This window comes from Canis lupus, chromosome 3 (assembly GCF_011100685.1).
Source record: "Canis lupus familiaris isolate Mischka breed German Shepherd chromosome 3, alternate assembly UU_Cfam_GSD_1.0, whole genome shotgun sequence".
NCBI lineage: Eukaryota > Metazoa > Chordata > Mammalia > Carnivora > Canidae > Canis > Canis lupus.
The window spans coordinates 29,871,482-29,884,981 of record NC_049224.1 but is presented as its reverse complement, the minus strand read 5'-3'; the positions used below and the strand labels follow the sequence as shown (position 1 = coordinate 29,884,981).

Below are 13,500 nucleotides of genomic sequence, written 5' to 3'. Positions count from 1 at the left end.
CAGTGGCACATAACTGAGTAATGTTTGCCATGCTGTGAATCGTCTACTTGAATCTGCCTTCCTTGTAACCAGGCATCTGTGTTTTCTGGTTGATGCGTTCCACTTAGCATTGCATTCAGTGCCGGTGTCTTAGGCTCTTACGGGAGTGATGAGCTCACAACCATGACCTCATCAGTAGCCTTGTGAGGCAAAGTAATTGAGCAACTGGGTTCTAATAAATAGGGATCACAGGAAATGATCTTTACGTTAAGTTTTGCCTTCTTATATTTAGTATGTGATTTAACTAATTTGTTAAACACAGCAATAGTATTAACGTTACATATTTGTATGATTTTTTTAAAGCCAGCATCATGAGAGAAATTTGACAGAAAAATCAGCTCTTGATCTTTATTTCCATTTGTCATTCCATTTCCACTCCATTCCATATGCAACAGTATGGTATATGATTAGAAGTTAAGAGTTACTCTTTTATTGATAGCACACAACCTATTCACCTGTTTTCTTTTTTTGTTTTTGCTAGGGGAAATCCAAATCTACCTTTTTTATTTTTATTTACTTTTTAAAATATTTTATTTGTCAAAGAGAGCGAGCACAAGCAGGGACTGCGGCAGGCAGAGGGAGAAGCAGACTCCCCACTGAGCAGGGAGCCCAACTTGGGGCTTGATCTCAGGACCCTGAGATTATGACCTGAGCCGAAAGCAGACACTTAACCAACTAAGTCACCCAGGTGTCCCCCAAATCCACCTTTTAAAAAACTTTTTAGTTTGACAGCTAGGGTATTGAAGGTGACATTAGAATCAAAGATAGATACTTCTGCTGATTTATCTGCACGGTCCATTTAATCTGTTAAATTGTATACAGTTTAAAAATACCATATGTTTGCATCGTGTCCTGTATTATGTTCAGTGTTGGTGGTTGGGAATTAACTCCTCTTCATATATATTTTTCTAATATGATATCCCCTAATTGTTTTTGCTCCAGATTATTATTATCAGACATACTATAAGGATGTTAGTCTTCCAAATAAAGTGACTGAACTCTCAGTTCAGCAAGATCAGGATATCAAAGCTTCTACTTTAAACTCTGAAGACCAGTCACAAATAGATAATGATGCTTACACTGGTACTGATATAACAGAACATGCTAAATGTGCAGAAGAGGACCATTTTGCCTCAAATTCCCAGGTAATAAAATGCTTAACCTGAAATTGTTGATGCCCAAAAACGTGTCTTTTGTTGTTGTTATATAGAAAAATAGACTTCTTCTTTAATCTATCACGATATATACAAAGATTATAAACATTCTATGTATAATGATGCAGTGAATATTACAGTTTAAGAAAAAAAACAAACTGGGTTAAAGTTGAATTAACTAAAACTCTAGTAACTATTTTTTAAAGGGGACCAAACTGTAATTGATAGCCATCTCTTTCCATTGCAAAAATTAAAGTCTTATTATTTAAAATGCTTTCAGTCTATTCATTGTTTTTACTTCTTTTAACTTTTAAAGTGATAAAATGAAGTTTTTGACTTACTTGATATGAATGTATCATACCTAGGAGTCAGCATCTGTATTAGCAGCAGAAGATACATCCTTAGAAGGTTCTTCATTAGCTGAAAGTTTGAGAGCTGCAGCAGAAGCTGCTGTGTCTCAGACTGGATTTAGTTATGATGAGAACACTGGACTGTATTTTGATCACAGCACTGGTTTCTATTATGATTCTGTAAGTATCTTGGACCGTTTAATGTTGTATGGTTGTATACTTGCTGCTTGATACCAAGTATTAAACCCTAAGCTGAAGTAAGAAAAGCAAGAAACTGGATTGAAAAATTATATTTGATTCAAAGCTATTTGACATGAGTAGAGAGTTATAAAATTGCTTTTGATGCTGCACTTCTAAATTTTTAATAAGTTAATTGTGATTGTTAGATTAGTACTTCAGAAAAATCAACCTTTTATATGTAAAGTAACACACAAAAATGTTAGAGCATTTATTAATAAAAGCAGACAGTTAACTGCATTGTTGTAAAGTGTTTAAGAACCTAATGTTTTTTCATAGAATTTGTAAGGAAGTGACACTGTTAATTCTAGGCCTGATGTGAAATTTTTAAAAATTGTTTCAAGTACTTAGGAATCCATTTGAGCCCTAGAGAAAGTCTTTTTTCTTGAGTTCTCAATAGTATGTTTATTATTAGTTTAAAAGTTCTATGGCTTTTAAGCATTTCACTTTTAAAAAATATTAACAGTGAGAACTAAAAAAAACAAAAAAAAAAACAAAACAAAAATAAAACAGTGAGAACGAGGGAATTTGTGTGGAATAAGATATGTAATGGACCACTGATTAGGACAGAACTAGAAAATAAAGTTATTGATTTATATATAATCCAATGTTATGACTGTTGACTTTTGGTACTTAATTGGATTTCATTCAGGATTTGATGACAATGATGATGGAACTTACATACCTATATACCTCAGCCTCAGTGGTCTAGGCAGGTGATCTGGTCCTCAGAAATTACAGAATGTAGTACCCAAAAGTGAAGCAGATGTTCACCATTCCAGTCCCTGAAACTATTGTTAACTTATCTAGGGAACATAATGATGATCCTAAATACCTTAGTTAGAGAAAGGATTTCATTAGCTTGTTGGTTTATACTTGGTATACTCTCTAAATATCTTGTAAGGAGAGGACTTTCTTTCACAGGAGTATGCTAATTGACAATGCTAATTAATACCCAGAAAATTAATGTTTAAACTCCTGTTACCAAAGAGATTAGCGGGCAGCCCTGGTGGCTCAGCGGTTTAGTGCTGCCTTCAGCCCAGGGTGTGATCCTGGAGACCTGGGATTGAGTCCCACGTCGGGCTCCCTTTGTGGAGCCTGCTTCTCCCTCTGCCTGTGTCTCTGCCCCTCTCTCTCTCTCTCTGATGAATAAATAAATAAAATCTTTAAAAACAAAACAAAGAATAGCTATTATTAATTGGTTTTGAGGAAAATACAGAGTTTATACAAGTGTATGATGTTAGTCTTCATCATTCTCCTACCTTCCTTTCTGTAGCTTTCCTCCTGACATTTTTTCTGTAAATGGTTAGTTATATTTTGCTGATTATATGTTTCAGTAAATTAGGTACTTCATTGTTTTGCCCTTATTTAACTAGTTTTCATTTTATTGTAATTAATCATTTTCTTATATTTTTGAAAGTGTATTTTGGACTGAAAGAGGTAAGAGATTAAACATGTTTGAGTTGTAAAGTTTTAGTATCACTAATAGTAAAGATTAGAAAGCTTCCATTCAATTTTTTAGTTATAGAAGAGATTGAATTCTAAATATTTTTGTAAGAGACCTGCAAAGTGAATTCAAGACAATAAATTCCAGTAATATCAACATAAAAATACTCTTTTCCAGGCAGTTTTAGTTGCTTAACCTTAGTATAACATAAAACTTTTCCAGGTCTGGTCTGCATGGATTTATGAAGTAAATAAAAATAAAGACTGTTGAATTAAATCTTGGTTATACAGTATAGGCCATTATCAAATAAATGCAGATATCTTTTTTCTAGTTTTTAATCCATAATTTGCTAAAATTCATTTTTGCATGGTTCTTTCACTTATTTCATTACTTAGAGTAGAATTATTATTATTATTATCTTTTTTTAATTTTTTATTTTTTTATGATAGTCACAGAGAGAGAGAGAGAGAGGCAGAGACACAGGCAGAGGGAGAAGCAGGCTCCATGCCGGGAGCCCTGACGCGGGACTCGATCCCGGGACTCCAGGATCGTGCCCTGGGCCAAAGGCAGGCACCAAACCGCTGAGCCACCCAGGGATCCCCTTAGAGTAGAATTAATGAAGGCAGTTGTTTATCAATTTCTTTATATACAATGTATTTATGAACTTAATTTTATTTTTGAATTTTTCTTCAGGGCTTTTAGTCATGAGCACTAAAAGGCAAATATTTGTTTTATACATGGAGAGGAGAGTTTGGGGGGGCGGTGTTTATACTACCAAATCATTATTGTGTAATCATAAGGATAATGAGTCTGGAATTACTTTTATATAGTCAGCTTTTTCTGATGCATGCCTTAGTTTTCATGACTTCTAAAAGGTATTCTGTTACCATTTTCATTAATGTATCAAGTTGAACCATATGAAATTGCTGTTTCTCTTAAGTATGAAAATGGCAAAATATTGGCATTTTCATGAGATTCAAGTTAATATTTGAATGTATTCATTTTTTATACTAGGAAAATTAGAGCAAATATTGAATGGTAAGTATTTTGGAAACTTAGAAGCATTTTTCATTCTGTCTTTACTCATTATCTTCAGAAAATAGAGTTCTTAAAAGAAAGAAACATTTACTATTTTTGAATATATTTGACATTTCTATTTATTTTTAAATTTTATTTTATCATATCTGACTGGAACTTAACTTTTTTCTTGACTTTGAAAGGAAAATCAACTATATTATGATCCTTCCACTGGAATATATTACTACTGTGATGTGGAAAGTGGTCGATACCAATTTCATTCTCGAGTCGATTTGCAACCTTATCAGACTTGTGGCACAAAACAAAGTAAGGATAAAAAATTGAAGAAGAAAAGAAAGGATCCAGATTCTTCTTTAGCAAACGAGGAAAAGGTAATGTCTTCATAATTTAAAAAATATACCTAATAATGATACCATAATTTGTCAAAGTTTTTGATGAAACCAAAAATTATCATTGAGTAGCTGTATTTCAGACATACCCATTAAGTTAAGATACCAGAACCTGTCAACCAAGGAACGTTCAGATGTGGCAAAGATGGACTTTTTCACAAATTCTTAGTAGAAGTAGAAAGAGTTTCTTAACATTTGAAGGAGGTAGTTTTAGGGCAGATAAAATACTCATGTGTTACATAATTTGGAAGAAGAGCAGTCAGACCCTCAATCAATACGTTGATGTCAGGGTACCTGGGTGGCTCAGTTAAACACCTGCCTTTGGCTTGGATCATGATCCTGGGGTCAAGCCCCACGTCGGGCTTCTTGCTTTGTGGGGAGCCTACTTCTCTATTTCCCTCTTTTTGCTGCTCCCTCTGCTTGTGCTCTCCCTCCCTATCAAATAAATAAAATCTCAAAAAAAAAAAAAAAAGGTGGAAATTGGTGTTTTTTTTTTTTTTTTTAAGATTTTATTTATTTATTCATGAGACAGAGAGGCAGAGACATCGGCAGAGGGAAAAGCAGGCTCCTTGTGGAGAACCAAATGTGGGATTCAATCCCAGGATCACAAACCTGAGCCAAAAGCAGACACTCAACTCCTGAGCCACCCAGATTGTCCCCCCCCACTGCCTTTTAATAATTTATTAATTTATTTTAGAGAGAGCGAGCAGGGGGAGAGGCAGAAGGAGAAGAGTGAATCCTCAAACAGACTCCCTGCATAGCGGGAAGCCCGATGCAGGGCTTGATTCCATGACCCTGAGATCACAACGCCATCTGAAACCAAGAGCCCATTGCTTACCCTTGGTGTCTTTCGGGAAAATAGATTGGCCCTTTGTATCAATAATCGTAAACATGTTCATCTTCTTTAACTGAAAAATCTCATTTCAGGTAATTTTTTTAAAAATCCAAGGAAAGGGGCATCTGGTGGCTTAGTTGAGCATCCAACTTGATTTCAGCTCAGGTCATGATCTTGGGGTTGTGAGATCGAGCCCCATGTTGACTCTGCACTCAGCATGGAGTCTACTTGAGATCCTCTCCCTCTGCCCCTTCCCTTGCTTGTGTGTGCATACATGCCCTGTCTCTAAAATAAATAAATAAAATCTCTTAAAAAAATCCAAAGAAAGAAAAATGCCCGTGTGTAGTTATATAGCAATTTTTTTTTAAAGATTTTATTTATTTACTCATCAGAGACACAGAGAGAGAGAGAAGCAGAGATGCAGGCAGAGGGAGAAGCAGCTCCATGCAGGGAGCCCGATGTGGGACTCGATCCCAGGTCTCCAGGATCACGCCCTGAGCCAAAGGCAGACACTCAACCACTGAGCCACCCAGGCGTCCCTATAGCAATATTTTTAAGAACAGAATAAGATTAAGAATTCAAATGGCCTACAAGATATTGGTTAAGAGAAGGATAGTATATATAATCGAAAAAGCATTCTTTAGGCCTTAAAATGGTAGTTTATAAAGATTTGGGAGAATTTTAAAAATGCTTATGATATAGGGTTAAATTTAAAGAAGGAAAATAGGGTCCCCTGGGTGGCACAGCGGTTTAGCGCCTGCCTTTGTCTCTGCCTCTCTCTCTCTCTCTCTCTCTCTGTGACTATCATAAATAAATTAAAAAAAAAATTAAAAAAAATAAAGAAGGAAAATATAAAAAAATGTTACCGCTGTTCTTATGTGTAGTCCCTAAACAGATAAGGTTGGTGGTTTATATGCAGGAGAGGACGCTTATTTGTTACACTGGCATTTTGTGAATTGTAAGTACTTTATACTTCACTCTTAAATTTTCATGTCCTGTGTTTCTCTTAGTCAGAGAGTTTTTAAAATGTATAATACTAAAGTTCACATATGGAATTAGGTTTCTTCTGAATTTACTGTATTTGATTTGTTTGTATTTCTCATTTTCATTGGAATAGAAAAGAGTGTAATTAAACACTAAAAATGATTTTTCAGTGTGCTTTCGAGACCTCTGTTTTAATGACTTCTTTCTGTTTCTGGTAGTTGAACTATTTGAAAGGATAGGTTGTAAAGTACTGTCTAGCAATAGAAAAGAACATATAGGGACCTTAAATGACTTTTTCTGACAAACTAGAGAATGAAATTTGAAAGTGTTTTGTGAGATTTTAGTCCAGGTTCTCATGACTGCTGATCTTTACCATCCCTCTTCAAAAATATGCAAACTCTAGGATAGGGACTTAAAAATCCTGATGGAATTTTGAGAATTCCCCAAAATTCTAAAAGGTAGCTGTGAAGAAATGGGAGACCATTTAAGACTTCCTTATCTTTTTTTTTAAAGATACTCTTGAACCTCAGTCTTTGCAAGTGGAGACATGTGGAAAGAGATTGGTGTAAATAACTTGAAATATGCATATATGCCTCAATGCCCACAAATAAACCCCTTTCTTCTCTCTTAATATTTATCTAACATTCTGGTAGATGGTTTTTAAGTACCACCTCTGGCATTTTCACTCCTTTACCCTCCCCCCGCCTACATATGTTGTCTTATAATCAGTAATTATAATAAAATATATGAGATTGGAAACTGCCTTTTTTTTTTAAGTTTCTATTTATTCATGAGAGACACATAGAGAGGCAGAGACATAGGATAGGCAGAGGAGAAGCAGGCTCCCTTTGGGGAGCCTGATGTGGAACTTGATTCCAGGACCCCAGGATCACGATGTGAGCCAAAGGCAGATGCTCAACCACTGAGCCACCCAGGTATTCCCCCCACACTTTTTTTTTTTTTTTTTTTTTAAAGAATATATAGATAGGGAAATTTTTAGCTGTAATTCACAAGTGGACTTTAAAGCTCCTCATATTTTTTCAGCTTATTGTCCTTGTTCTGGCCCTTGATGAGTTTGTATTGGTGAGAGTGTATATATCACACTGTGAGTATTTAGCCGGTCTCCAAACTGAATTTATGCTGCTGTTAAAAATATGTGCTTAAGATGCTCTCATGTTTTATAAAGTGACAAGACCATACTAATTCACTTCATTGTGTTGCTTTAGGTAGAAAGAAAATTCAGAGTATGTTACAAACCGTAGGAAAAAGGAAAATAACTCTTGATTCTTTTAAGTTCAAAATAATAGATTTATTTGTCCTATATGCCACCGCACACATGTATCATTAATAATAAAAGACTTATGCCCCCTAATTTGGAGTTTTAGAATAAAAGAGATGTAACTGATTCATCTATACCTTCTGTTGTATAATCAGACCAATTCTATCAAAGTACTAAATTTTAGTGAAATTGTAGGTCTGCTACATTAGGTACATCTGGATCTTTATTCTTTTTTAAAGATTTATTTTTTTTATTTTAAGAGAGGCGCACTCACATGTAAGTGCAAGTTGGAGGAGGGCCAAGGGTGTGCTGAGTGTGGACCAGACTTTGGGGCGCGATCCCACAATCAATGAGATCATGACCTGAGCCAAAACCAAGAGTTAGACGCTTAGTCATCTGAGCCACCAAGTGCCCCACATCTGGATCTTTATTTTTTTATTTTTTTTCCACATCTGGATCTTTAAATCACTGTTGTAATTAAAGCTGATTTTGTATTTTATGTGTTTTGACTTGATTATTGGTTAAAAGTTAAAAAAAAAATTTAGGATAAATATATTTTCTAGGCATTCACTATCCAGTAAGGTAGCCAGCTACTAGTTACACATGGCTCTTGAGCACTTGAAATGAGGCTTGTCCTAAATATGGTGTTTTGTAAGTATAAACTAGTAAACTCAATTTTGAAGACTTAGTATAGAAAATCCACATAAAGTATTTCATTAATAATTTTAGAGTGATTAACTTATTTGTATATAATACATGATAATTTATAAATACTGGGTAGATAAAATGAATTTCACCTACTTTTACCTTTTTAATTTATTTATTTATTTATTTATTTATGATAGTCACAGAGAGAGAGAGAGAGAGAGAGAGAGAGAGGCAGAGACACAGACAGAGGGAGAAGCAGGCTCCATGCACTGGGAGCCTGATGTGGGATTCGATCCCGGGTCTCCAGGATCGCGCCCTGGGCCAAAGGCAGGCGCCAAACCGCTGCGCCACCCAGGGATCCCTACTTTTACCTTTTTAATGATTACTAGGAAATTTTGGAGTATATGTATATGACTTGCATTATATTTTCATTGGACAGAAATGATCTAGGCTATCACATGTTCCAAGCAATATGTGATAAGGGCCTGTACTGGGACAGTTAGGGAATAGATAAGGAGAATTGGGATAAACTATAAAAATAGTCTGTATCACTTGGTGACGGATTCCATGTGGTAGTTAAGGGAATGTCAAACATAACTAAAAGATTTTTGATTTGAGTGATAAGTGGATGGTAATGTCATCAAGAAAGGGAACAGAAGAAGAGATATAGGTAATAGCTATTGATATTTCATATATAATGTTGTATATATGTCTTCACTAATTCGTTGAAACATTTAGCATTAAATGTTAGCAGATGGTCATGTTTAAGATATTTTCCCCTGTTCCCCCCTCTACATCTTTATCATTCCAGGATTTGAATTCAGAGGATCAAAAAGCATCCAGTGTTGAACATATAAGCTGCAATGAGGGAGAAGATTTTGCAAATATGAAGAAGAAGGCTAAAATAGACGTTCATTACAAAAACAGTCCCCCCAAATTTACTGTTTCAGTTAGTGGAAAGACTACAGAATCTTCTCTTAATGAAAGCATTTATAATTCAACGTCATTTAAAGATGAGAAAATCATGGAGACTGATAGTGAGCCAGAAGAAGGTGAAATTACAGACTCTCAGACGGAGGACAGTTTCGATGAAGACATTACCAGTGAAGACAATGTAACTGCGGAAGATTCTGAGGATGAAGGTGAGTAAATAACTATTGTTTAATTTTCTGTAAATAACCCAGTCTGTTCATTGTAAAAGAGCAACAGAGTTTAAAATGTTACTTATATAATGTATCTGCTAAAAATAAACTGACTTTTAAACTGATTATTTTAATGACATTGTTGAAAATTATGTAAGTACCAGCAAAGTGGTCACCAGTATCACTCTGGTTATTTTTAGAAGGAAGGATTTGAATAAACAGTACTTGGATCTTAAAGTTCTGTTGCATTGAATGGCCTGGCCTAGTCAATGGAACAAAAACAAGTTACATACATTCTTAAGTATCTATTAAGGCTATTTTCGTAGATTAGATATTTGTAGTCCACTTTTGTAATTGAGGTGAAAAAGTAAATTGCCTTTAAAAAGTGTAGTCTAAAAAAAAAAAACAAACAAACAAAAAAAATAAATAAATAAAAAGTGTAGTCTGAGGGTGCTTGGGTGGCTCAGTTGGTTAAGCATCTGCCTTTGGCTCAGGTCATGATCCTGGAGAGCCCTGCATCAGGCTCCTTGCTTAGAGGGGAGCTTCCATCTCTCTCTACCACTTACCTTGCCCTTGCTTGCTCTCTCTCTCAAATAAATAAAATCTTTAAAAGAAATAAAAAGTGTAGTCCATGAATTCAGCTACATAGATATTATGGTAAATCTTATATTTTTTAAAAAATATTTATTTTAGAGAAAGAAAGAGTAGGGGAAGGGGCAGAGGAGAAGGGAGAGAGAAAATCTGGAGCAGATTCTTCACTGATTGTCGAGCCTGATGCAGGGCTTGATATCCCAACCCTGAGATTGCAACCTGAGGTGAAACCGAGTTGGATGTTCACCCGACTATGCTGGTCAGGTGCTCCATATCTTACATTTTTTTTAGCTTGAGGTCATAAAGACATACTTTCATATTAGGTTATATGAGTGAGCTTATTTTTTTTAAAGATTTATTATTTATTTATTTATGTATTTATGTATTTATTTATGTATTTATTTATTTATGATAGACACAGAAAGGGAGAGAGAGGGAGAGAGGCAGAGACACAGGAGGGGGAAGAAGCAGGCTCCATGTCGGGATCCTGACACAGGACTCGATCCCAGGACTCCAGGATCGCGCCCTGGGCCAAAGGCAGGCACCAAACCGCTAAGCCACCCAGGGATCCTCCTGAGTGAGCTTATTTTGTTCTTGATGCAGTGATGCGTTTCACTCACATTTTTTTTTAAGGGCGACTCAGTTTTTCTAAGTTAATATAAAAATTCTTTGAATTCTTTTCAAATTCCAACATCTTAAAAAAGAATTGATTATTATATAATTGTAGATGCTGAATATCTTTAGTTTGATCACTCTAAATTGGTAAGTGCCAAAACCTTACTTATTATGTATGTCATCTAGCAGAATTTTAGAAGGTTGTTTCAAAAAGAATTTAAGATTTTTGATACATAATTTTTTTTAAAGACTTTTATTTGAGCGAGCAAGAGAGCGAGCATGAGAGTCGGTGGGAGATGGGTGAGGAGCAGGGGAAGAGAGACAAACAGATTCCGTGCTGAGTGTGGAGCCCTATGCAGGGCTTGATCTCACAAACCTAACATCACAACCTGAGGTGAAATCAAGAGTCAAGTGCTAAACCGATTGAGCCACCTAGGCACCCCTCAATACATTTTATTTTATGGATGCTTTTTATTCCTGTCTAGAAATTTTTTCTGTAGCTTTTGAATTAATACTTACCCGTTTTTTTCTTTAGCAGATGAGGAAAAAATTTGGCCCCCATGTATTAGAGTAATTGTTATTAGATCACCAGTGTTGCAGACAGGATCACTCTTTATCATTACAGCTGTAAACCCTGCTACAATTGGAAGGTAAAAATGTTTAGTATTACTATGTGTATTTATCTTATTCCAGTGGATTATATATTCTTCAAGCAGTTATCATAAAATGTGCATGATATTTGTTGAATAGGCAGACACTGAATGACATCCATGTTCTTCTTTCTCCTACTCAGAAAATATTGTTGAGGCTTGTCTTTGTCACAGAGATTTTGTCATTTTCTTACTTTTTGAATTGCCCTTTGAAGGTTTAAATTAGTTAAATCTAGTGTTTGTCGAGTATTTAATCCCCATCCTCTGTTTCTTTTACCCCTTTGTAACTCATAACCAGCTTGGTAGAAAGGTAGGTTTTAATCATGAGTAGGATAATTTCATTACTTCCCAATGGGAAAGAAAATTTATCCTTAAATCATATTCTATTTAATATCTTAGCTTTAAATTCTTGGAGAATAGTATGGTCCTTTTACATGTAGTAATGGAAGTGGGAATGTAGTCAACAGATCTGGAATAAATGATAGATGTTAGTACAAAGGATATGCTATCTCACTGGATGTTTAATGTTATTTTTTTTAATAAAGGTTTTTATTTAGAGAGAGAGAGACAGCATATGAGTAGGGGGAGGGGCAGAGGGAGAGAATCTCAAGCAGACTCTTTATTGAGTGTGGAGCCTGACTCAGGGCTTAATCTCATGACCCTGAGATCATGGAAACCAAGAGTTGGACTCTTAACTGCCTGAGTTACCCAGGCACCCTTGGATGTTTATTATTAACCTCGAGTAAATGTATACAAAATTAAAAGTAATCCTGGGACTTCTTTCAAACAGGACATTTAGAGTAGGATTAAGGAAACGACTTAGGGTGATAGAGGGACTTGCATTTTAACATTATCTTTTAAAACAATGACAAAATCTTAATATCATTTCTGTGTTAACTGTGAGTGCTTAATCTATATATGGTTCAAAAATTATTAAAGACAATTTACTTAACTCTGCAGAGAAAAAGATATGGAGCATACTCTCCGAATCCCTGAAGTTGGTGTTAGTAAGGTAAGATCTTTGATTCCTCAAATATAACACCCTAGATAGGATTTTATAAACTCATATTATAACAGAAAGCTTAGGGACTTTTTCATTTATTACAAAGTTTAATAGTCCAGGTAGTAAGGAAATGAAAACAATTCAGATTTGTTTATTCCATTGCTTGGGAGAATAATTCTTTATCAAAATTTGAGTAAACGAAATGATATTTAATTTTTAACAGTCTGGAGCAGGAATGGAAATGTGGATTAAGTATTAAAGTAATACCCATTTAACAAATATTTATTGAGTAAAACAAATGTGCTTGATGTGGCAGTTCAAAAATGAATCAACACCGGGGTTCAGGCTATTTTATTAGATGGTTACTGTTGAGTCCAGAGTATTTTACAACTCAAAAACCATGTGTCCACCACCCAAGAATCTCCATTTATAGCTTTTCTTAATTGCTTCTCTAATGGTTTCAGGGAAAAGAATACTTGGGTTTTTAAAACAAACCGTAAGAACAGAGTTGCAACTTTAGTTACCAGTAGAAAACAAGATTTTGCTACTGAGATTCTTTATACTTGCTATTTATCTTTTTTTTACTGTATTTTCTGTACTTTTCTACCTCTCTTTTCAGTGGCTATCTTTCTCTTTTTCTGACCTTTCATCATCCACATTTTGTTTCTATTTAATAGACTAATATGGATCTAAAGTATATATTTTATGTGATTTTTGTCTTTTGGGGATGAAATTTGTTTTCCATTATAGTTTGAAAGTCCACTTATTTTTACTTTGTCTCAACTCATTCAGAAGGGAGGAACTTTTCATAATCCTAATGGACCAAATTATCTTGCTTTTTTACTTTACTATGACCTTTGATTCTTCTGCCTCCAAAGAAAATCCACTCTGTGATTTATTTATTAAGATTTTATTTATGTGTTTGAGAGAGAGCTAGAGAGTGCACACATGAGCAGGGGAAAAGGATAGAGGGAGAAGAAGAAGGAGATTCCCTGCTGCGCATGTTTCCAGACATGGGGCTCCATCCCAGGACCCTGGAATCATGACCTGAGCCAAAGGCAGATGCTTAACCGACTGAAACACTCAGGTGTCTCGCCAC

General features: G+C 35.1%; 1 protein-coding gene across 11 annotated transcripts in view; it reads left to right on the top strand.

Moving 5' to 3' along the window:
* Window positions 1-13,500, top strand: part of AGGF1 (angiogenic factor with G-patch and FHA domains 1) — a 117,760-nt gene that overhangs the window by 3,040 nt on the left and 101,220 nt on the right. For 10 of the 11 annotated variants that reach the window (XR_005356853.1, XR_005356852.1, XR_005356855.1 and 7 more), the window contains exons 3-8: window positions 982-1,184; window positions 1,559-1,723; window positions 4,448-4,636; window positions 9,212-9,542; window positions 11,284-11,398; window positions 12,359-12,410. Coding sequence is in view for 3 of the 11 variants with exons in the window: in XM_038532505.1 (XP_038388433.1) it covers window positions 982-1,184; window positions 1,559-1,723; window positions 4,448-4,636; window positions 9,212-9,542; window positions 11,284-11,398; window positions 12,359-12,410 (1,055 nt within the window). In the remaining 8 variants the exon portion in view is untranslated. The remainder of the gene's footprint in view (window positions 1-981; window positions 1,185-1,558; window positions 1,724-4,447; window positions 4,637-9,211; window positions 9,543-11,283; window positions 11,399-12,358; window positions 12,411-13,500) is intronic. The other variant, XM_038532507.1, reaches the window with a different exon arrangement.